Below are 24,937 nucleotides of genomic sequence, written 5' to 3' on the forward strand. Positions count from 1 at the left end.
GATCGGAGAAATGTGAGTTCTTCTACTAGAGCGGGTCAGAATTCTCGCTGCAGAGTTCTGTTTCAAGTGACCCTGGTCTAGAAAAGCGCTCTATAAATATAAATGACTTACTCACTAACTAACTTACAAATGATATTTCGTTTTGGGAAACGTAAAATAAATAACTTACTGCTGAGAGCGTGAGAGACAAAAACATTACCTGCAAAAAAATGAGGATGAAATTTCTGTCTAGAGAGAAATCTTGGCCTCTTTGCTGCAGCTGCTGCCTCTGCGACCTGACACCAGGTACTGTAGGTAAAGTAACGTGATAACTAATAACGTTACAATATTTGCTTTAGTTGAAATGGGGTCAAGCCCTCCGGTGCTTCTGGCCACGCCCCCTGCCGGCCACACCCAGCGGCTCCTCCCCGCCAGACTCCTGTGACGTAACCCGACACCGGGCGAGCGTTTTTTTTCGGTGCCACTCTGCCAAAAGTGTCCGCGAACATAGAGCTTCGAAACTGCACGTAAACAAAAGAACAATAACCATGAAGGTCATTTTGAGGATATTCCTGTTGGCGTTTCTTTTCACGGGGACGTTTTCACAAGGTATGTACTGTAGACGTCAGTGAGAAGTGAAAGTTTCCACTTCAGCTTGAGAGCTGAATAACAAGAGTCTCTCCCATAGTAAACGTGTTATTACTCTTGTTTAGTTATGAAACAAATCCTTTTTTATTCCCGTGGCAAAGTCGTTTTAGCTATTTTAACAAGTTTAAAAAGGTCCAACTTCAGACTTTTTTAATGTAAAAGTGCAAACACATTTCTGTAAAGTCATTTATTTATTGATAAAAAGTGGGAAATAAGACAGTTATATTGTTCAAAACACCCTGAGAATGTATTTGCTAAAAAAAAACATAATTGTGTAGATGCTCGGAAAAAACAGGACTATAACAAAACTCCTCTGGAAGCCACACCCTTTCTAAAACTATTATATAGTTTGAAAGGGTGTGACTATTAGACTATGTTTATAGTCAAAGCAATGAAAATTACTTAAAAACGTGATAAAAATCAAGTAGATGTAAACAGGAAACTTTATTACAAAAAATGCTCAAGTCTACTGATTATTTTTGTTTTGGGGAAATACTTCATGTGTGTGAGTCACTCAGTGGGCCGGTGGAGGCTGCCTAGCAACGGGCAATACTTGTTTCTGTTTGCTGGTATGTTTCTATGATCACTTCAGACTTCACTCAGATACTTCCCCCCCCAGGATACTGTAACGCTCACGTGTTTCTTTTAAATCTCATTGAATGAAAGAATACACAGTTGGCCTGTGTGGTGAGCTTTTAAGTCTCAGAGCCTGAAAGAGAACTCAAAATGAAAATAAAATAAATGTAACATTTATTGTTGGATGAGAACACACTTTTGACTTTGAAATGTGATAATATAATTAACAAAATATGTTGGTCTGCACATTAAGTGGCTGTTAAAACCTCAGACTTTGTTTTGACATACTTTCACATCAGGTACTTATTTAGGGTGTTTAAATCGAGCACCTCTGAGGTGGTGACTTTTATTGAAACTATCAAACCAAACTGAACAATGCACACTGTCACTGCCAACCCAAGTCAAAACACACACATGATAATGGCCTCACCTCTGTTTTTTTAAAGTGACATTCTCCATTCACAAGCATGTCGGCAGGAATAGGACGGTTGGATTTGTGACCCTGGTCTAGAAAGGCGCTATATAAATAGACATTATTATTATTATTATTATTATTATTATTATTGTATTTTTCCACCCTCCTTCCTCATTTAGGAATCCAGTCATATTCGCCTATAAGTTTTGAATTATAGAATTTTATTGCTGGCCCACTTATCTAAAGATCATTGAGAATTACTTTCTGGTTTACGCTTTTGTAGATGTCACAAGCACCTAGGATCTGCTTTTTTCTTATGCTTTTAAACAAACCTGATCTAGAAATTTGTAACTCATGACTTTCTCTAGTAGCAGATAAATACATTTAAGTATTAGTGTTTAATTAGGAAAAAAAAGTTTTTAAAATGTACCTGATCAGTGGTGGATGGGTAATGGGCAGCTCTGGCAATAGCTGTTTATCAATATATTTTTTTAAATTTACAGTCATTAAAAAAAACACTTTTGGATCACAACATTCATACTCATTTATACTCTACTCGTTTTTATAATTTCACTAAAAAGACATTGATTATGTAGTTGAAATGTGGATTAAGAATAACGCCCTAAGCAGAAAGTGTTGATAACTTAGTTTTATGATAATTTATTGATTTTCTGATGTTGTTTTTTTTTGTTTTGCAATGTTTATTTAACTTTTAATCCTCTTTTGATAGAGTTTGACTTGGGCGACGCCTTGGATGATCCACCACGTAAGCACAATTAAAAACAATTCCTCAAACATACATATTGTGACAAGAGATGAACTTCTTTTTTTCTGTACAGCCAAAGTGACACCCAAACCTAAAGAAGAGCCAAAGGCACCACCGCCGAAACTTGATGATGGTATGTTTGTCTTCAGTAAGACTTTGCTGTGATATATAATATTTCATCAATTACATTGATTTTTGCCAAGTAATGCAAGCAACAGACATTGATTGCAGATGTTCAATTAAAAAACAAAAACAATGATATTATCAGAAGCATTTTTTATACACCTTCACATTACACTATTTTGTGTTCATTATTCAAGTGTTACATTTATGTTTGGACTGAAATGCAGGTCAATGAATGAACAACGACTTACTTAATGAAAAATAGATGAGCTTCTAAAACTATTTGGCTACAAAAGACGGTCAGTGCTTACGAGAGACTGCAGGGATATTCTCTTGGTTAAATTTAGACAGGCACTTGTATTGGATGTGAGCAGGAGTGACTCCATGACCTACATGTGAGCTCACTTGAGGCACAATGTTATTCATAGCTGTGGGATCTGATCATATTTCAAGAGCCCTCACTGATAAACTACACAACTGGAAATGGCAAACATGAATTTCAGAAAAAAAATAAAAAAAATAAACTTGTTTACGTAGTTTATTTAAACTACAAGATAAACAAGTTGTAAACAAAGAGTACTTTGTCCTATTTGGTGAAAGAAAACTCTATATATTATCAATAATCTAGCTGTATGATACACCATGATACAGGGGCATCCATAAGAGATATTGTGATACCGTAGGAATGATGATATATTTGTTATATTTACAGTATTGACTCTGGTGTTGCAGAATTTACAGACCACATGACTCTTGACAAAGTCGTAACTGCTTTAAATTATTTTGAAACCAAACTATGCCCAAATAACAGCTTGAAAAGCTGCTGGAGTTGACTGTATCCTCTTGTCCTCAGTCATCTTTGGACTCTCACATGATTTAATTGTTTCTATAGCTGCGGAGGAAATAATGACTGCAGCCATCCAGCTGGCAGAAGTTTAACTTCAACGCAAAAACGATCAAACACCATGAATTTTTAAACAATTAGTTGTAAATATAAAAATCAAATTATTTTACTTCATACACACTATATTGAAATACAACCATAAAGGCTCTATGATAAAGAAAAAATCTGATTTAAAAGCCACAAAAAAACAAAATGAATGAATTAAAAAAAAAAGAAGATAAAATGCTGTTGAATGTCGATACGCAGGGCTGGGTATTGAACTTTAGTTCTTTTGTGGGACTGACTGAAATGCTTTTTTCGCATCGAATATCTAAACATGCTTTTACTTTCAGTGCTTAGTTCGATACTCATGCTCTATAATGTGTTTTGTTTTCATCAGGTGCTATTCTAGGAGTTTGTTGTGTTATTAACAAATGTGTTGATTTAAAACTTGAAGAGAAATGATCAAGCAGAAGAACAAGTCATAGAAGACGGATACGTATTGTGTGGGCGAGCAAAGGAAATGTGCAAACACACGTGCCAGTTACTCACAATATTCTGCTATATTTACCGGCAGTGATGTTTCCACAATCATTGTTTGTTGCTTCACACAACTGAGACTGTTTTTACTTTTTCAACAGAGAATAAAATTCAAATATTTGCCGGATAAAGGATAAGTTAACATCTCTGTTCTTGTCTTTTCCCCTTCTTCAGGTGATTTAAACCTCCTGGATGCTTTTGGAGGTAAAACAAAATCATTAAATGATGAAGTCATTGGTACAAAAATGATTATTGGTTTCTACAAACTCTAAAACATAAAACAAAGAAACAAAAATATATGCCTTTTAGGTGATCACTCAAGTTTAGAAAAACTAATGTTCTAGTCTGTCATTCTGCTTTTTAGAGGATCCACCTGTTGAGAAACCAAAGAAACCTACATCTGGAGGTATGCTGTCACTCTTAATATTTACAACTCCTTTCTATTTTAAAAGTCTTTGTTCAGTACTAGTTGGTGTTCATTCTGAGTTGGTATTGCACTTACTGCTGTTTTTTGTGTACTAATATATTAATAAAAAAAACGTATGTGTTACAGGAACTGGTGACTTTTCATTGGACTTAGAAGACGCTCTTGGTCCAGGTAAAAGACATAAAACATCCATTTTAAAACAAGTATTTTAACCAAGTTACATATCTTGTCAGTTTACTGAATGTTTCTCTGGTTTTATTCTTAAAGAGGATCCAAAAAAACCCGCCGAGAACCCGTCTAAACCTGGAGGAGGTGAAACATTTAAATAATACATTTGGTTTTTTTAATCTAATGATATTTTAATCTGCTTTTTTTTTTTTAACTGTGAAGATTGTGTTCTCATGCTTTGCATTTCTTGAAAGGCGGTGGTTCCTTCAGTGACTCAGACTTGTTCGATGTGAACAACAACGGCGGATACGAGCCTGAGGGAGGTCCATCCAATGGAGGTACAATCACGACTTCCTCTTTAGTTTCTGACTCTTGATCATATGTACTGAAAACAAACCTTTCTTAATTTTTTGGGAAAAAAGACTGAATTCAGGATTTAACATGTTCAAACCAGTCCAGACCGAATAAAATTAACTTTTCCCTCAAATGTTACTTCTGTCTTTTTAACAATTCTTCCGATGACTCTCTGAACAAAAGTAGCCCATCCCTGCCCAACGGAACCAGAACAATGTTGTGTGGAAAATCTACAGATGAGCAAGATTTAGAGCGCAGTAGTGAGGTTTTGAAGAGACTGGTGAAAATTCCAGCCGCCGAGAGGGAAGAAAATACTCCCCCTCTTTTAATCAGGGCATGGAAGCAATCACATTTTTAACCATAAGAAAAAAAAAGGAAAATAAAATGAAAGCCACATGTGTTCTGGTAAAATAGGAGACATACAGTTGGTCATCTACTTGGATTTGATACACATGAACAAACTCATAAGCCTAACCATCATCATTACTGGATAGAAGATTATAAACTTTCACGAATAATGATTAATATAAAATGATAAATTCTTGTTAATAACTCCATTTTTTCCCCTTTGATTTCAGGAAACTCTGGCTATGACTCTAACGGTGAGTGACTTTATCTTAATACTGTCATTAATTGGGAGCTAAGATAACAAAGAGCAACAAAATAGTTCCGAAGTCCAGCAGAAGAATGATGTTCTATATTGAGTCATGAAGCGCAAAAGTGACTTTAAGTGAGCTTTAAATTAATTTTGTTCACCACATGTAAATTACTTTCGCTACCTGCTGTTTTTTTCCTGTTTTAATTATTCTTTGCTTCTCATAGATGGCGCTGAACAGCCTAAAGGTAAGCCCTTTAATTGTCTATTTCCTGATGTTTCAGATGTCTTTCCTGTTTAGGGATTTTGAGCAGCGTCTAGAGTCCATAAGGGATTTTTTTTGGGGATGTTCTCCTGCCTTGGAGGAAGTCGTTTTTGCATATGTCTTTTCCAACTGCTGCAGCTTGTGAGCATGACTCATCGTCACTCTTTGTTTGGCACTTGAGTCCTGATTTGTTGCTTCACGTTGATCTAACACGTGGGATTTGAGCCTTGAGCAGAACATATGAGTAACCATTGTCCCAACAGAACTAAATAAGTAATCGCAACAGATTTTCTTTTTTGTTGTTGTTTCTTTTCTAATTCAATGATTTGTTCCTGTACGTCTTAAGATGTTTCTTAAAGGAGTCAGTAGACTCCATCAAGCGCAAAGAGAGAGGAAGATTGTTCCAAAGCTTAGGAGCAACAGTCTGAAAAGATTTCTCTCCTCTGGTCCTGAACCGGTGCGTGGAACCATCAGTAGATTCTGATCCACAGACCTCAGAGCCCGGGCTGGGGTGTAAGGCTGGATCAGATCACTGATGTAAGGAGGAACCTGACCATGAATAGCTCTGAAAGTAAGAACCAGAATTTTAAAGTTGATCCTGAAAGAAACTGGAAGCCAATGAAGAGTTTTAAGGATCGGAGAAATGTGAGTTCTTCTACTTGAGCGGGTTAGAATTCATGTTGTCACCATGGCAACACATCACCTTGTTATGGTGTTGGTGCTCGTTGTAGAGTATACTAAGGAATTTCTTCCGGATGGTTGCTTGTCAGAAAGATGTTAAAAGAGAGCTGCCATTCCTACTTTAGGTTCTGCCCTATTAGAGCCACAAATTCCCAATTTTATGGTTTGAGCTCAAACATCTGTATCTGTTGGTTATACATGTCTTTGGAAATGAATGAAGCCGATGTGATCACAGGGACAGCAACGTTATGAAGTGTCATGTACTGATCCTGATATGAAAGAGTACCTTGTACTGTCTAGCCGTTTGTTGATCTCCTGGATGTATTCCTGAATATTAGGGTTGTTTCTAGTTGTAGGCCTACAAACATTGGCTCTAGTAGTCGGTACGTGCTGTGCTTGTTGCTCTATGACCAGGGGTGTAACTCAAGAGTTACACCCTCCATTTATGATATAACTTTGTGCCTGGCAGTGAAATCTTTCTGTCCATCTGTGTAGTGAAACTGTCATGTAACAAGGGCTTCAATATTGTTTATTTCCGGCAGATTTTTATGCTATGTTGCTGCTATATTAAGCTATTTTAAACATTTTTATCATGTTTGTCACTGAAACCCTGAGCAAAAAAAACTGTTAGTTCAGTTAAATAACATAAATCCGAACTATAGTGTAAATAATCACTCGCATATGTAATAAAAGACAAACCAAGAATAATGTTACTTTCAACTCAAGCAAACGGCAGAAAGAATGAATAGAGGATAAACTGAAATATTTGGAGTTTCACGAACACACTCGAAGAAAAAACAAACAATAGATAAAGAAGCAGAGGTTAAAAACAATCTAACAGAGGGAGGTTTGAGCAACAAGTGAGGTCAACTTTATCAACTTGTAAAAGATAATTCTACACAATGCTGGAACTGAGAGGCTTATAACAAGGCGGCAGGTGATTCCAGGATTAGTTGCAGTTGTGTGTCGGTAGCTTCTATCTTAATATTTGATGGTCATGTGACCAAATACTGTTATGTCAGGAGTGTAGTTCTACTCCTGGCTGTTGTGGGCAGGTCTGGCTCCAATAGCTAAAACCTGCTTCGATGTGTGTCGTTGCAGATCCAGACCTGCCCTGGGACCAAATCCTGAAGATGATAAATGCTAACATGCCAGAGGAGTTCTTTATGTGGATGGCCAACGTTAAGCAGACATTGTTGCCCTTGTTAGAGAGGGCCATGGATCTGCTTCATGCTGTACCCTAATACCAGGTCGCTAGTTTGAATCTCAGGTCAACTATCAGACCAGTCTACGTGACTAGTCCAGAATCTCGTTACTGTTTGCGTACTGTCAAATAAGATTATTGATTTAATTTTCATTGGGTTTTTCTTGTATTTATTTCATTGTTGTTGGGTTGTTTATTAGTTTGGTATCAAAAATCATGAGGGAAATCTTGAAATCCTGGTGTTGGTACTATTTTAAAATAATAAAAGAAGTGATTTGGATTAAATTGTGTTCTGTATTCAACACTGTTCATTTGCAGCTAACTTTAGACCTGACAAGAAGGTGTAATATCTTCATATGGACACGGGAATGTTGAACATGTTGTGCCGTACTTGCTCACATGGATGTCAAAAAGCCTGGTTCTGGAACGTTCATGCTGTGACATGGGAATCTTTTACCTTGCTGATCCTTTAAGATCAAGTTTACTTTGTAAGTCTGGTTTAACCGAATCTGATTCCTGTCACAATGGAACACACCTTCACATTCATTGGAGTTATTGCTGAATGCTACTCATAGTCCAGATTCTCACCTCAGAAACACACACCTCTAATTATCTTTTACACCTTCTGCTGCTGCTGAAATGAGGATTTAAGAGTGTTGTTGCATCACCCAATATATATATATATATATATATATATATATATTTCCCGCTCTCTGGGTTTTATATTATATTAGTTTCGTTGATTTGGATTACCATCGAGATCCATTAATTTTCTGTCACCATTTTTGGACAGAGCTGCAGCAGGAGGCCACAAAATCTCATTTAGATTAGAGCATTATTGAACCTTGGAATTGGCAAGAATCCTTCAATATGATACATATCATGTTACAGGGGGCAATATTTACGTAAATTAAGAAAAAGGGATAGATTTGTCGTATTGTTAGATAACTTGACACTGTTGCAGAATTGACAGACCACATGACTGCTTTCATTTGATTTGAAACCAAAATATGTCCAAACATCAGCTATAAAAGTTGCTGAAGTTGACTGTATCCTCTTGTCCTCAGTTATCGCCGGGATCTCGAGGGATTTCCTTGTACCTTTAGCTGCGCTGAATTAGTGAAAATGTTTATAAATAAATACATTTCAAGACTGATGGAAACAAGTAGCTTGGCAGAAAAACGACAAAATGCAAACCATGTGTCTGCAGTGGTCAGTACCAGTCAAAGGTGTTCTTGGTTTGGGAACAGTGGTGAGCTGTTGAATCGTGGGTGGCTAAGTTTTATTTATTATTGAACTTTAGACTTCTTAATTACAGAAGAACATTACTTATAAAAAAATATTAAACTTTTCCCTGACATGTTGCATCTGTCTTGTGATCCCTTTTATCAGGAACAAATTTTAAATATCTTAACATGCAGCTGTTTGATGAAGTTCTTGTTTGAAATGCTAAGCAGGACCATAAAAAGTGCTCACAGGATTGGGGTGTGACTCAAACCTGCAGGACGGCTACAGGAGTTCCTCCGTGCAGAGGCCCTGCAGGCTTTTTTTTAGGGAGAACTGAAGTGTCCCATGTGCTGAGGATTCTTCTGGAGTTAGTCATGTTGCAGGCTGGCACTAGGTCTGCTCTGAGGGCGACGCCCTTTTTTTTGTTACCGAGCGGCATCAGTAGAGAACCCTCCCTCTCTCATGACTCACTGTGGCCTGAAAGCAGAGAACAGAGAGGAGGATTATTTGGAGACATCACAGGGACCACGCCTTGCCCTGCTAACAACAATGTTTAGTCCCGACACAGCTAACTTTTGTTGGTAATATCAGCTTCTGCTTCAACACATTTGTGTTGTCAGCTACGTAACGCTTGGTTTGTGGCTGATGATCCGTACTTGGTGGAATTTGAGGCAACGATTAAGGTTAGAAATAATCACATCAGAAACACGCAGCATATATTTTTTACAAACCAGAAATTTAACCCAACAAATCCTCTTCAGTCTTTGCAGTATCTCTGTTTGCTGAAGTGATATTAAAAGTAATATATCTTGTTGAGGTGGCAACTATTTGGTAATATGGGACTCTCTCTGCCAGGAAACTGTACCAATTGATGATGTTCATTAAAACAATTCTATAATTAAACTTTGTTTTAAAAGATATAATCTTACAATGAACTTGTGGTATGTGTGAGCATTTTAAAATAAACACGAACGTGTGGTTGGAGAGTAGACCTGAGCAATTTTGTTGTCCCTTATTAAGGTCAAAGATCATGTGGAAACTAACAATTTTATTTAGTATTAACTTATATAATTAATTACATGACTATTTGGCCTTTGTCTTAGGACTTTTGTCCTCCATTATTGTCATTTTTGTGAGTATTTATTTCTCCTCAGAAATCTTTTTGTGAATATAAATACATATTGGATTTTATACCAAATTTAAAATAAGTAAAAAAGAAAACATTTTTAATAAAACTTTAAAATAATAATACATTTTTTCTCCTTAATTTATGCTTGATGGCCCCACACAGCCACTGTATAAAATGTGGCCCCTGGGGGAATTGAATTGCCCACCCCAGGATACTTTTTTGTATCTTAAAAAAATCTGTATGAACTCCTTGTCATAGTTATCTTCATAATTGATCAATATTTATATTAAAATGTAAATAAATATCATTTTAAAACAACACTTTTTGCTATTGTATTGACCGTTATTGCGCTAATGCTGCAGCAGTTGTTTTTATTTCTGTGAAAACTTGCCTTAAACTAAGAGATAATTGAGTCAAGGCACCACATTACTAAAAAGTTTGGTTCTTTTCTCCTCGCAGAAGGCTCCGGAACCATCGCAGCGATAGCCAGCTCCATCGGTGTGGCTCTGATGGGGGCGGCGGGGAGCTACTTTGCTTACCAGAAGAAGAAGCTCTGCTTCAAGCTTCAGGGAGGTCAAGACCCAGAGAGCGGGAAGCACCACCAGGGCGGACAATCGGACAACCAAGGTAAGGAACCACATCAAAACGTAGCAAAATGTCAAAAAATATCTTCTACTATTGGGATTTATTCCTTTTTCTTTAGTGATATACTGTAGGTGTTGGTATTTACCAGTAAATAAGCCAAATAAATATCACTTTCAGTAATTAAATCTCTGTATATGTTACCTGTCGATGAGGACATCTAGTGGCGAATGATGGGAAGTTACATGAGAAACTCAAAATCACCATATGCTTTGTTTTTGTTTTTCAGTTTTCAGCAACTTGATGAGAAATTCTTAGACTCCCGCACAAGAAGAAAAGTAATGGAGTGTACTAGTGAGGCTGTCAACAATTATAATGCTCCAGATTACACAAAGATGTTGATAAAGGGGGTCATAATTGAAGAAGATATTTTATTTTGTTCATTACTTTTTTTTTTTTACCCAACGTGCCTTTACAAACATACGTGGTCAGAATCTCAGCTTAAATGAATTAAACGTTTTTATTTCGACAACTACATGTCGATTCCCTTAGTCATTGTAACTTGGTTTTTAAGTTATGAACTCAGTCTACTAGACTTTCAATTCAATCATGAAGCTTCACGAAGCAGTGTTATTATTTTCACAGCCCACTAGATGGCACTCTCTGCTCTATAATCTATGATTCTATTGAACGGAGGAAGCCACCTACTAAAAAAAAAATGGACAGTGATTCACAAATCTTCTTGAAGCTTCATGAAGTGTCATCTGCCCATCACTGCTGTTTTGGCTCTATTTCAATATAGCTTTGAAATTAAACATTTATAAACACTGGTGTTAGATGTACAGACCCATTTGAGAGAGAGAAGAAAAAGGAAGTGAAGTTCTGATGGCACACATGTACATAGAAATGCACAAAGAGAAAAAAGTAAGAGTGGGAAAGAAAATAGTTGTGTTTACTTTTGTGTATTTTTAAGACGGTGAGATAATCAAATGATAAGACAGGGAACCTTATTAACATGCCAAATAATTCATTTAAATTTGACCACGCGCTTCAATAAAAGAACCAATAAACTCCTATCCCATAATGACACGACAAACTTAATCATCTACGTGCTGAAACTTGTGTGTGCTCAGGTTGTCTACCGTTGTAAATGTTTGGTATCTGTGGCTGTACAGACGCACAAATCTTATCAAAGCTAAAATTGTATCATTCATTTTTTCTACTTGCTCTTCAATAGATTCTCACAATAAAAAAAACCCCCACAACATATCTGAATGAAAGACTTTGTTGTGCGTCTTGTTAACTTGCTGTCACATGACCAGCCCATGTGTTTGCTATTGTAACTGGAATTTAAATCCAGAAGAAGGAGCTTTTATTGTTCAAACCAACCATAAAACGAATGTACTTAAACGCTATTGGGTTTTTAGCGATAGACACAATGCTGCACCCTTGTGGTAATGCAGCGAATTACAATTTAAATCAAGGAGGATTAAAATAATAATTCAATTCCCCCTATAATAAATGTTTTCCTTAATTGATCGCAAATGTAACATGTTATGTCAAATGTTGTTTTCTCGTGCCTTGATAGTTGAAGCAGCAGAGAAGGTTTTGCAGTTAATGCACATTTAAATAGCTTTAGTTTTGTTTTTAATGTGCCTTATTCATTTTCTGTTAAAAACTGACTTTAATCTGTTGTGTCGCCTTGTGAGCTGTAAATACTGTCATGTGTACAGACACCTGCTATTTTGTGTTGCTCTTTTTAGAGTCATCAACAATCTGTTTTTGAGCATGTCTGGCTTTTCTCCACTCTTGCGAGATGTTTTTGAATGTCGTGTTTTGAATAAAGTGGTGTTGTACAATTTTGCTTGCTGCCGGTCCTCCTTTCTATTTTTAAAAATTGTTGCCAGGTGAACATTTGAACTCGCAATTATATGGAACATTCAGAGGAAGTAGACTATTATGTTGTTTTTTTTTGCAAGGTCTGTAAGCAACCTAGATGTTCTTTTCCTCATGTTCCGTGCTACTAAAGTAACCAGTAAAGTGAATCATAATCAAACTAGTACATTTATTTAGTATTTTATTATTACATTTATTTTTATCTATAATTATTTCTGGCATTTTCATTCATTTTGACTTTTAAAAATACCAATTGGAGGCCATTTTTTGGTCGATCACTTATGATATTATTTTACACTTTATTTTTTTTTTTCATTTTTAAGCTTTGAATTTACTGTTTATTTAGTGATATTTATATTGCCTATTTGAGTCGTATCTTATTGTAGACAGATTATTACTTTTGTTGATCTAGTTGTGTAGTTTTAAATATGTAGGTTTAAAAAAACAGAAGAGAATGTGCTAGTATAGTAATTGTAAATGTTTGATTGAGTTTGTATTTTCATCCAGACATTGCATTAATATATTTAAAAGTCGACTAGATAGCGGCGCACAACTCCACCAGCCATGTGACCTGTATCAGACCACAGTATATGCCTGACTATCACCATGGTGACCCAAGTTTGGCGGCTGAACGTTACGAATTTGTGGGTGTTGTCTGAGCTCCAGAGAGCCAATGGGTCCAGGTCAGGTTGCGCAACCGTTAATGTAGTTGAATGACCAGATGAACACCAACACTGACGGCACGTGACCTCCTGATAGTAGTGGATCCGGACTAACTGAGAGAAGCATCAGACTCTTGGAGAACGACGACGACAACAATGGCAGGTAAGAATAAAACAATTAACTAGTGCTGGAAAACCAATGAAGGCAAACAACTTTGCAAACTATACTGACACTGATATCGGGTTTAAAAAACTGTTAGTCTGCAATCACAGATTTATTTTTTTATTTTAAAAGATTAACTCTAGGTAAAGTTTAAAAAGCAGTTCTGCAACTTCTGATAATCAATATTAAATATATCACGGATATAAATATTTGTATCCTAACAAGGTTTATGTCCGCTGTCTGGCTCATCAATATCATTTGATTGAGTGCATTTTATTTAATTTTATTTGTCACTCAAATGTTATGTCTCTCATTTTATTGTATTTTTTCATCTCGTTTTATTTCATTTATATTTATTTTATTCTGTAGTACTATCATCACCACAACCAAATTTGTGTGTTCTGAATCTTATACATACATGATGTCGATAAGCATCACTTTCTCCTCCAGCTACTGAAGCCTTCGTCACTATGGCGACCACAGATGGCTATTGTATGGGCGCCATGGCTGTAGCCGCAAGTTTACGGCGTCATGGGACAACTCGCCGCCTGGTCGCCATGGTGACAGTGAACATCTCTGAAAAGTCAAGGTACAGCAGCTTTTTGTTTTGTTTTGCGTGTGTGTGGATAAAACAAGATGATCGTCATCAGGAGGGCTCTGGAGGAACTCTTCGACGAGGTCATCACAGTAGAACTGATGGACAGCGAAGACCACGTCCGCCTGGCTATGCTGGGACGTCCCGAGCTCGGGATTACGTTCACGAAGATCCACTGCTGGACTCTGACTCAGTTCACTAAATGTGTCTTCCTGGACGCCGACACGCTGGTGAGTGGAGGAATCAAGTTCCATTTCAACCCTTGTGTTATCTCATGGTCAAAGTGACCCAAAGGCCCGAAAACAAATGTGTTTGTGGTGTCCCTTGTGTTGTCTCTGGGTCAAGGTGAACGATCTCCCTGTCTTTCATAAAAACATAAACAATGGTGAAGGTCGTTCATCTTGACCCAGTGACAACATAAGGGTTTCCTCAAAATAAATCTCTGAAAATAAGGAAACTGTTTCATGAAGCTTCATCAATCCATAATCACCGTTTCTTAATTTATTTGACTCATTTCTAATCTTTTTACATTCTTTGCAGTTATTTCTAGCGATGAGCCGATGAAGCTTCATGAAGCTGTGTCATTATTTTCAGAGCCCACTAGATGTCACTCTCTGCTCTATAATCTATGGCTTTGAACATTTCTTCTATTAAAATTTTCATTTCATTTATAAACTAGCTAACTCTAAAAAAGGACACTAGGTTTCATGAAGCTTCATCAACCTATGGTCATATTGTAGAAGTGGTGGAATTTAAAGGTCACTCGTGCTCCAAAAATAATTATGTTTTCGCTGTTTGTTTGCTGAAACCCTTCAATTTTGATTTTGATTTTGATTAATTCTGAGAATTTTGAAGGTTTCAACATCCACTTGTATGGCTTCTCATCGCCCCCTACTGCATTCAGAACTATTAAAATAAGACACAACTCATTTATAAAGAACAGAACAGAATCAAATCACTCAAATAAATGAACCTGCTTGTGATTGTGGTTTCATGTGACCTTGTTATTGATCATTAAAATAGGTTTATGAGGCTAATGTTGCTAAGGCAGCGAATGCAAGTAAGCAGGTAATAGTCATTTCTACAGCACCTTTCTAGACCAGGGTCACAAAGTGCTTGAACCATCAAAAACAATACACAGTTAAAATATATACTTTAAAAGGCCAAGACACATAAGACAAACACAGGAGTCCCAAAATATTAAGAAAAAGCCTGCACAAATAAAAAGGTCTTAAGATGTTTCTTGAAGGAGTCAGTAGATCATCAAACACAGAGGGAGAGGAAGATCGTTCCAAAGCTTAGGAGCAACAGCCTGGAAGGATTTCTCTCCTCTGGTCCTGAACCGTGTTCAGGAACCATCAGTAGATTCTGATCCACAGACCTCAGAGCCCGAGCTGGGGTGTAAGGCTGGATCAGATCACTGATGTAAGAAGGAGCCTGACCATGAATAGATCTGAAAGTAAGAACCAGAATTTTAAAATTGATCCTGAAAGAAACTGGCAGCCAGTGAAATTTTAAGGATCAGGGAAATGTGAGTTCTTCTACTAGAGCAGGTGTATGCAACATTAAAGTGCTTTTCTGTTTTGAACTTGATGACACATGAGTCAACATGGGGTTTCAAGGTTTGTCCCTGACAGTCAGATGACACATTTTGGGATCAATAGCATGTTGGTGTACATGTGTGTGTAAGCAGTGCAAACATGAAGTCGGACAACGTCGCTTGCTCAAGGGCACAGCTGTCTGATGTTAGCATGTGTCCACTCAGGATCAACACTGATAATGATTCAAACTTTCATTACCTCGACCATCAGGTGCTGTGCAACGTAGACGAGCTATTTGAGCGAGACGAACTCTCGGCTGCTCCTGACCCCGGCTGGCCGGACTGTTTCAACTCAGGCGTGTTTGTGTTCAAACCATCGCTCAGAACTCACGCCAGGCTGCTGGAGCACGCTCTCCAGCGGGGGAGCTTCGACGGTAATTATACAATCTGGCACAAATCCATAATGATATGATTCTTTCCTATGATCCTATTTTTATTATTAATCCATCTTTACCACGCTGCAACAGACACATTTAAGACATAATCCATGAAATCACTTCTTGTCATAAAAATGTCATACATTTGATATTAGAAATTAAACATGTTCCATTTAATTGGTTATTTAAACTTTCAACATATACAGATTACAACGTGTTACGTGATGTTAAATCACACTTAATAAGGATTCCACTGTTATCTTTAGCTAAGATAGCAGGTTTACTTTTTATTTCCTTTTGCTTTACATTCATTTAAATACATTAATTTATCACTTACCCTATATTTCTGCAAAGGTTTCAGTTCTCATTTTTTCTCTCTGATGTGGCAGATAATAGATAAAACAGTGTCTTTGTAACAGCCAGAACGAAATGTCTTACAAGGTGGTTTGTAAATCCCATTTTTACATGAGAAAAAACACAAAGATTTAAGTATCAAAAACATTTTGTTGGCATATTCCTGGAAGAAAAAATGAAGATGAATTGTGCACCATATTAAATAAACAATGTGGAAAATACAGAATAAACTTGGACAGTAAAAACTTACCTGTAGGGGGCGTTGTTTTTTCATGATATTGTATCTTGAGCAAATCTTTATACGTCTTAAATCATTCAGTCAAAAAAATAATGATTACGATGGTCACATAGTAGTTGTTTAAATGGATTTGTATATATAGGAGTGTATGTTTTTGTGCATTTGTGTGTGTTGTCTGTGTTTGTGTATTTAGTGTTTGCCTGCTTGTACGTGTGTGTTTCTGTTTTAGTGTGCGTTTGTGTGCATGCATGTGTGTGTCTGAGTTTGTTTTCCTGTGGGAGAGCGTGTGTTTGCATGCATGTGTCTGTGAGTGTGTGTGTACTTGCATGTGAGCCTGCATTTGTTTTTGTGCATGCATATGTGTGTGTGTGTGTGTGTGCTCATTTTACATTTGAGCCTGACCAATGTTCGCCCACTAGGGGGCGATCAGGGCCTGCTCAACTCCTTCTTCAGTGGCTGGCCAGTGGAGGACATCAGGAAACACTTGCCCTTCATCTACAACCTGAGCGCCAACTCCGTCTACAGCTACGCTCCTGCCTACCACCAGTGAGTGAGTCCTCACACACGCCTCTTCTGTACAGACCCTGAACCCTCTTCCTTTTCTCAGGTTCGGACACGAGGCCAAGATCGTCCACTTCATCGGGCCGGTCAAACCTTGGACGTCCAGCGGCGATTCCCCGTTTTTCTCCTCGTGGTGGAACGAGTATCTCGGCGTCTCATCCTCGCCGACCTCTCAGCTGGAGACACACGTCAGTTTCATTCCAGATAAACGTTGTCAACTGGAGAATCAAACGTCTTGTTAGCAAGAGAGCGTCTCTCCTCCAAACCTGCACACTTCACTCTCCACCACCTCCTCGTCCTCCTTCTGTGGAGGAGTTTGTTGATCGGAATCATCGGTTGGCAGCTCCGGTCGTCATGCCAACACCTAACGACCTTGTTTGCCTTTCAGATCCGAGAAGAGGCAGAGGCGGAGAAGGCGTTCAGTCGAAACTTGGACAGCTCCAACTCACTGCTCCCACACTTCCCCTCGACCTCCGAGCCGACCCCGGCACCTGTCGGGCCCCTGACGGTGAGACATGTTCGTCCGCCTCACACCGAAACATCCGCCGTTTTTCCCCAAAAAAGGTTCTCCTGCAGATTGAATCATTCCTCTGATGAATGAGGCTATTAACAGAGCCGGCTGTGTTTATAATACATCACAGGGATTATTACGGCGGGTTATTAGGCAGCTCCAGTGCTGCTTGTTGGCTCCAGAAGGTGATGTTGGAAAATTCATCAGCATTTCTGCTTCACTGGCCTTGACTGCCCGCGAAATAAAAGACCTGCCACAAGTTTCTTGTCGCAGTTTTTGCTCTTTAAATTTCTTTCAACTCCACTGAACAGTTTCTTCCCCCCCCCCCCCCGAGGTCAAATAGGAGTTAATAGTCAAACCACCTGCACCGCGCGTTAATATGGACTTCAAAGCTTCATGAAACAGTGTCATATGTTTTAGAAGTCAGTAGGTGGCGCCATCAGTTTAAAAAGTATGTGAGGTTTCAATAAAAAGATGGATTGTAGAGCGCCATCTAGAGGCTTCACAACTTTTAAACCTTCAACATAAGTCAATAAATATATGGACAAAGCATTAAGTAAAATATATAAAAAAGTGTATTTAATTGGATCTTAAAGTTTGCTTTAAATATATTTATTATATACTTAAAATAAATTAGAAAAAGGAAAAAGTCATAACAAATTATCACAAGTCGAATTATTATCGATGTATAAGAAGCACTAATTAAAAGTATTTGTTTTTCCGAAACATTTAAACATTAGTATTATAGTGTTACTCGTGAATGGTGACAGCTTCATGAAGCAGTTTCATATTTCCAGAGGTCAGTAGGTGGCGCCCTCAGTTTGAAAATGACGTAAGGTTTCAATGGAAAAGTAGTTCATAGCAAGAGATTGTAGAGCAGAGAGCGACACCTAGTGGACTCTGAACACAAAGACACTGCTTCATGAAGCTTCATCAACACATCACTACTCATGATGACACAATACAGTAAAGTGTGAATCATGTGAAAGGATGTTTAGAGATAAGCTTAAAGATGTGCTCTCTTTAGGTCAGACATACATAAACTAAAATATTACTTTAAATCTTATTTTTAAATGAATTAAAATTAAGTTCAATTTTTTCTTCTTTCAGACCACAAAATCGTAATTTAATGACTCATCCTACAGATTAAAAGCTAGCTAGATAGCGTGTAAACTAGGTTTGTTAAACAGCAGTGAAACATGTTACCAATAACAAATAATGATTCATTGAAGCAACAACATGTAAAAATGACAAGGGTAAGATTGTTGATGATGCGGTTCATTAAGTACTCAATATGTATAACACAAAACTATTCTAGTAAAGTGTCGTCCTGACTGGGTTTGTGTGTGCTCAGATTCTTCAGGTTGATGATGAGGAGGAGAACCTCTACATACCAGAGACGACAGCAACGATGAAAAAGGAAGAAGCCGAGTGCACCGACGCCCACACAGAAGAAGTATGTCAACTTTCTCCGCTTTAAAGGCCTTGACACACCAGCCCCAGACATGACATTGTAGAAAAATAAAATCAATTGTGGCCAAAAAAATGCTTGAAATACATACTTTACAAATAAACCAAGAGGTATTTTTTTTGTAGAGGAGTTCTTGCACAGCTATTGCAACAGTTTGTTTTCGTGTCTTAACAAGAAGGATCTGTCTCGCCTGCAGTTGATACAAAACTCTGCAGCGAGAATTCTGACCCGCTCTAGTAGAAGAACTCACATTTCTCCGATCATTAAAACTCTTCAATGGCTGCCAGTTTCTTTCAGGATCCATTTTAAAATTGTGGTTCTTACTTTCAGATCTATTCATGGTCAGACTTTTCCTTCCATCAGTGATCTGATCCAGCCTTACACCCCAACTCAGGCTCTGAGGTCTGTGGATCAGAATCTGCTGATGGTTCCGGTTTCATGTCAACTTTTTTAATGTAATTGCACAAATTACCACTAGAGGCGCTGTATGCTTACACGTACAACTGAATGGTTCCCCTGTTGACTCTTCAGAACTGCAATAATTGAGAATTCTAATAATACATTTGAGTCAAATTGATCAGGCCCTGTTAAAATAAAAACATGGATGCTGCAAAGCTTCTCTAGTATAGCTTAGAATCAATGTGTTTGGCAACATCCAAGGACATGGAGAAAGAAAGAGAATCATCCACCGGGCTCAGAATTCTGCTTAGTACCTCTGTTTGAACTGAATTGACAAGGTTTTATTTTCTCCATGACAGCCAGCTGTTGACCTGAAGATCCATGAGCTGGAGCACCGCAGGATGTGGGAAGAAGGACGGGTCGACTATTTAGGCAGAGACGCTTTCCAGAACATTCAGAAGCTACTGGATTCTTTCCTGTCCTCCTCGGATATTGAACTGGAGTAGAGGACGGAACTGAATCCATCTTCAAACATTGGCTTTAGCGTCGATACTGGGAAATAACATGCAGCCAAGTCTGATCTCATTTGAACATTGTTGGATTAAGAGACTTGGAAAAGGATTTTCGCAAGTGTGTTTGGTTTTCTATTTTTGCATGAAGTAAACATGCAAAGTAGTAAACTCTGTGTCTGACTCAGTCCTCTGCTGCGACATATTTGACAACTTCACTTCACATCATAGTTGATGCCCAACAACGGAGTGCGCCCCCTACTGCAGGGGTGGGTAAATAAATAATAAAAAATAGGGGCCACGGAATGCACTGGGACGTTGAGCCAAATATACAAACAAAAAGAGGATAAATGTTTGAAATTCATATTATAAAAGATCAAATAACTGAATTTATATTAATTTGGTTATCATATCCTCAATATGAACCAATAAAAACGATAAACAGTTCAATAGAAAAATAATTCAGATTAAATATTTGTTATTTATTTTCTTTTTATTTATTTTGTCATCGAGAAAGAAGAAATATTCAAAAGAAACAAAGGAAAATGAAGTAGTAAAACCATAATATTAAAAGTTGAGCTATAAATGAAGGTAAAAAAACTAGAAATACAATTTTTTTTAACTGTCAGAAATATTTTTCCATCTAAACTCAAACTGCTTGTTTGAGGAAAAAAAAGTTGAAAATAAAACGCAAAAATAACGTGTGTCTGAGTGTGTATCATATATAAACATATATCTAGTATTCGAAGATCTGAAAAAAATAAATATGTAAATATAAACTCAGATTTAAATGGCAATGGTGTTCTATGGTGACCACATGGGGGCACTGTTGAGCTGTCATCTAGGACAAGAACAGACTCACCTTTTTTCGGATGTCAGTAGATCTTTATCCACTCGCACGTCATTTCCACTCAAATCCCTTTCATCTCGTAATGTCACAGTGAAGCGATCGTTTGATGCTTCCAAAGAAAAACGACAGGAGCTGAAGTGCAGGCGAGATGACTTGCTCACGGAGTCAGACGGTGAAGGTTCTGAAGTTGTCACCACGTGTTCTTCGAGAAGCAGATCTGGTGAAGAGAGACACATCGTTGAAGTGGTCAGATGTTTTTGTTTGTCTTGTCTGAGTCATCAGATTAGGGTCTAAGCCGGACTTGGTTTGATTGACAGGAAAATATGACCCGCCAACTAAGAGTCTCTCATGTCAGCTTGTGAGTTTCTAAACACTTTGGTGAGATCACAGAACCACAGCTCCACGAGCTCTGATGATCCTTCAGACCACACGCATTTCTTTTTTCCCCTTTTCCCTTTTTTAACCATTCTCCTTCAGTTCATGTTTATGCAGTATATATACTTGTACTTTCTGGTATCAAACTAGCAAATGCTGTGTTTTATTTTTACTGTGGAATTTGCAATTAATTCATATACATTTGGTTCCCTCTGTTCAACGGAACATGATTCATAAAAACAATAACAAAAAACAAGAATAAAAAGTAAACATAAAAAAAGGTCACACAGCACTACATTAGGCTCTTAATCAACTGTGTCAAACTCTGGCCCCGGGGCCACTTCTAGACTATACTTATACACTTATATACTTATATACTAAGTGTTTCAATGTGGCCCGAAAGACCATTAAACATTTAAACCTATTCAATCCAAATGGGTGTAGATGACCCACAATGCCTGGCTGTTAAACAGGCTTTCTTTAAGAAATCGATCGTTATTATTAAAGTCAACAAATAAAGTGGAAAATGCAAATTGAAAACATGTGCTAGAAGTTTGGTTAGGTGTGTTTTTACTGTACAAACAGCAGACAATTCTATTTTAGTATCTATTCAAAAGTATTATCATAATTAACTGGTGACACTTTATTATGAAGGTCTTGTGTATTATACATTATAAACACATTTATACACATTGTACAGAATTAACAAGGGTTTATATGTTGGTTTACAGCCTTGTATGTAAATATAAAACTAGTGTAACTATTGAATGTAAATATATAACAAGCTTTCTGAAGTATAAAAAGTGGTAAATGTTGAACATTAAGTAAAGTGGAATGACTGTCCAACGGTATTAGTGATAAAATAAAAATATTTGTATCGTAAAAAGATGTTTAATGGTCTGTGGATGGTGCTTTACAAATAAAACTAAATAACAGTTATTGGTAATAACATTTAACAGTGTTTCAGAATTACTTAAAGCTCCTAAAATCAAATAATACAATAACATAATTTTATTGTTAAACATGAATTATACGTCCGTTTAGTCTAGAAACTAGACTGAGTTATAATGGTTATAGTTGGTGACGGTCTGATGAAGCTTCATGAAGCAGTGTCATTATTTTCAGAGTCCACTAGATGGCGGTCCCTGCACAAGTTTCCTTTGGTTTGAACAACTGTACCAATGAAACATCAATTTTAAAGTGATGGCGCCACCTACTGACCTCTTAACAACATGACACTGCTTCATGAAGCTTCATCAGCACATCACTGGTTATAATTGTGGTTTTATTATAATACCTTATAGACGACTTTCATACGAAGTGTCTCCTTTTCATATCATTTGTTTGGGCCTGAGAGCCGGACTGAGTTGTTTTCTTGTATTAATGCCGAGTAAGATGAAAGTTTGCTAAAGCATCTCAAATAAATAAACAATTTGTTGATTCTGTACTTTTAATTCAATTGCTTTCTAGGTATATTTTAAAAATGGTTTTAGTTTAGTTCTCGTTGATAAAAATGCTGATCATAAACAGTAGCATTTGTCGAGAAAAAGGTAGAAAAGTCTTACTGTGAACATGTTGGATGAAGGCAGCAGAAGATGAAGGTTTCAGGTCAGGGTTGTGGTCAGAAGTCGGAGTCATGACTGGAAAAAACAAGTGACTTGGAACTTATTAGTGGTTCTTCATGGCATGAAAGGATGGAATCATCTCAATCATCTCGGCTATGAAACTGGAGCATTGTTTTGCTGAGACTATCACAAAAACACGAAAAATGGATGAACCAAAAAGAAAGAGTAAAATAAGAGTGTCAACAAAAAAAAAGGCAGACAAACAGAAACAACATGTGTAAAAAACTTTCAAGGTTTTAAAGATGATTTAATAGTTTTCATCACTGAATCTTCTCAGGTTCGTACATACAAAACAGATCCGGTGATCGTTTATGGAGGCCAGGATTTTGTGAGTGTTGAGTGAATAAAAGATGAATCTGAGAAAAAAAAACAACTGGCGGCTACATTTCAGAGTGTTTTAGTCCTCGAGTGACCTTTTCTGTCGAGTCAGTCCTCCTAGTTTTCTTGTTGGGAAGTGAATCTGCGCCATCAGAGTAATGAGATGTTGAATTTAACCTTTCAAGAGTGGAACTTTTTGCCGATCTTCTTTAAGCCTCAATTGTTCTTAACATTTTATTGATATTTTATTTTCCAAATTCAAATTTTTTTTTTTAATATTCTAATTCCAACACTTCCTAAAATCTACATTTTCTTTAATTCGTAGACTTTTAAACAATTCCAGCGTGTTTGGCTTAGTAGCCTTTGTGTAGTCTGTTTGCACTATTATAACATTTTTGTATTGAATTTAACAGGCAACAAATTCATATTTTTGGAAACTTATTAAAAAAAAAAAAAACAGAACATAAAAAACGAATACAAATAATAATAGTCATATGTTTTTACCATTTAAAATGCTAAATCAACCAATATTCTGATGACTACATTTCTATTTGTTCAGGCTTTTCCTTGAATTTCTCGAACTCCTGTGTTGTTCTCAGTATTATCTTGATCTTTAAAGTATGTACTTTTTTGAGTATTGTTTTGATTGTTTAAGCGCTTTGTGACCCTGGTCTCGAAAAGCGCTATATAAATAATATATAGAATATAGAATATAGAAAGGCTTTATTCATCCCCAGAGGGGAAACACACTTTCACAACAGCGCAGTTGGAAGAAAATAAAGTGCAAGGAGAAAGAAATAGTACAAGAATTTTTTTTTTTTTTTTTTTTTTTTTTTTTTTTTTTTTTTTTTTAGTAAATATTACTTACTTACTTAAATTTAATGTTTAAATAAAACATAATTGAAAAGATGATATTCCATGATAATCATTGTGTCCTTTTTTTGATATTTTTATTTGATGTATGTTCTTTATCTTTAGATTTAGATTGTGTCATCTTGCACTTTGTTCTTTTTATTACACTTTTATTTGGTTCTTCTTTTATGAATCTATCATCTGTGTTGCTGGAAAAAAACACTTTCCAAAAGGAGACCTCCAGAGGAATCTATCTATCTATCTATCTATCTATCTATCTATCTATCTATCTATCTATCTATCTATCTATCTATCTATCTATCTATCTATCTATCTATCTATCTATCAGCATAAATTAACTTTTCTTTTTTAATTATTTCCCTCCATCATGTGTCTAATGTTGGGCCCAGAAAAATCCCAATAATCCATCAGACAACGTTCCGATCGACTCTCTGCCTGATTGCGTTTCCTCGAGGATTGTGGTTTGAGGAGGGTTTTCCAGCAGGAAGTGGATCTCGGGGGAGAACGTGTGCAGCTGGAGGATACAGCTGTTTTGAAGAACCTCGCTGTGATTGCGATCAACCTGGGAACGTGATAACCGTCAGAGCAGGACCATATGTCTGGGGTTAAATCGTGTTCTCGCTTCATCATCATGTGTGGCGGCGACAACGTCTGATTTGGGAGCTGCCGGGGATGGTTTAGAAATCAGCTGGCGATGAGCTAAACCGTGGATGGAGAGTCATGGCGGTGGTCTGCACCCACGAGCGAGTTCCTTTTGTAACAGTCACAACGAAGAATTATGGTAGCTTAGATAAGATAGTCGTTATTTTAGGAACATTTTATTATTGAAATATAGATGAAATAAGACCCGGATTAGAAAGTGATGATCACAGAACATTGAAAGTCTCTCTGTGTTTCTTTGTGATTTTGATGATGAACACGAAGACTCATTCTTCAAAGGAAAAATAATATAGTTTATGTAAAGATTTTGTTTTCATTCTTGGTATGAATTAAATGTT

At 37.0% G+C, this 24,937-nt stretch overlaps 2 protein-coding genes across 3 annotated transcripts; both read left to right on the forward strand.

The window, feature by feature from the left end:
- Positions 1 to 430: 430 nt before the first annotated feature.
- On the forward strand, positions 431 to 12,425 carry cd99 (CD99 molecule). Of its 2 annotated transcripts, XM_087791445.1 has the most exons (12): positions 431 to 588; positions 2,349 to 2,384; positions 2,458 to 2,517; positions 4,105 to 4,134; positions 4,295 to 4,336; positions 4,484 to 4,528; positions 4,625 to 4,669; positions 4,780 to 4,863; positions 5,458 to 5,481; positions 5,702 to 5,722; positions 10,440 to 10,607; positions 10,852 to 12,425. In XM_087791445.1, exons 1-12 carry the CDS (start codon positions 528 to 530, stop codon positions 10,878 to 10,880), a joined length of 645 nt encoding a protein of 214 aa, XP_087647571.1. In that variant the 5' UTR covers positions 431 to 527; the 3' UTR covers positions 10,881 to 12,425. The 2 variants fall into 2 exon arrangements, with proteins under 2 accessions (XP_087647571.1, XP_087647572.1); XM_087791446.1 differs by lacking the exons at positions 10,440 to 10,607; positions 10,852 to 12,425 and adding an exon at positions 7,522 to 10,425.
- A 755-nt stretch (positions 12,426 to 13,180) lies between these two features.
- Positions 13,181 to 20,203, forward strand: gyg2 (glycogenin 2). Its single transcript, XM_087791456.1, has 9 exons — positions 13,181 to 13,283; positions 13,734 to 13,872; positions 13,934 to 14,108; positions 15,690 to 15,852; positions 16,867 to 16,993; positions 17,055 to 17,196; positions 17,397 to 17,516; positions 18,874 to 18,975; positions 19,749 to 20,203. The coding sequence occupies exons 1-9, from the start codon at positions 13,277 to 13,279 to the stop codon at positions 19,893 to 19,895; spliced, it is 1,122 nt and encodes a 373-aa protein (XP_087647582.1). The 5' UTR covers positions 13,181 to 13,276; the 3' UTR covers positions 19,896 to 20,203.
- Positions 20,204 to 24,937: the final 4,734 nt, after the last annotated feature.

This window comes from Callionymus lyra, chromosome 5 (assembly GCF_982586985.1).
Source record: "Callionymus lyra chromosome 5, fCalLyr1.hap1.1, whole genome shotgun sequence".
Classification (NCBI taxonomy): Eukaryota; Metazoa; Chordata; class Actinopteri; order Syngnathiformes; family Callionymidae; genus Callionymus; species Callionymus lyra.

What these genes read in the sequence shown, in the direction of transcription:
- gyg2 (XM_087791456.1), top strand. An exon ending in AACATCTCTGAAAAGTCAAG is followed by an intron (nt 13,873 to 13,933) that starts GTACAGCAGCTT and finishes GATCGTCATCAG; the next exon opens with GAGGGCTCTGGAGGAACTCT. An exon ending in TACGCTCCTGCCTACCACCA is followed by an intron (nt 16,994 to 17,054) that starts GTGAGTGAGTCC and finishes TCCTTTTCTCAG; the next exon opens with GTTCGGACACGAGGCCAAGA.
- cd99 (XM_087791445.1), top strand. Translation starts at nt 528, where the DNA reads ATGAAGGTCATTTTGAGGATATTCCTGTTGGCGTTTCTTTTCACGGGG. An exon ending in CACGGGGACGTTTTCACAAG is followed by an intron (nt 589 to 2,348) that starts GTATGTACTGTA and finishes CTCTTTTGATAG; the next exon opens with AGTTTGACTTGGGCGACGCC. An exon ending in ACCGCCGAAACTTGATGATG is followed by an intron (nt 2,518 to 4,104) that starts GTATGTTTGTCT and finishes CCCCTTCTTCAG; the next exon opens with GTGATTTAAACCTCCTGGAT.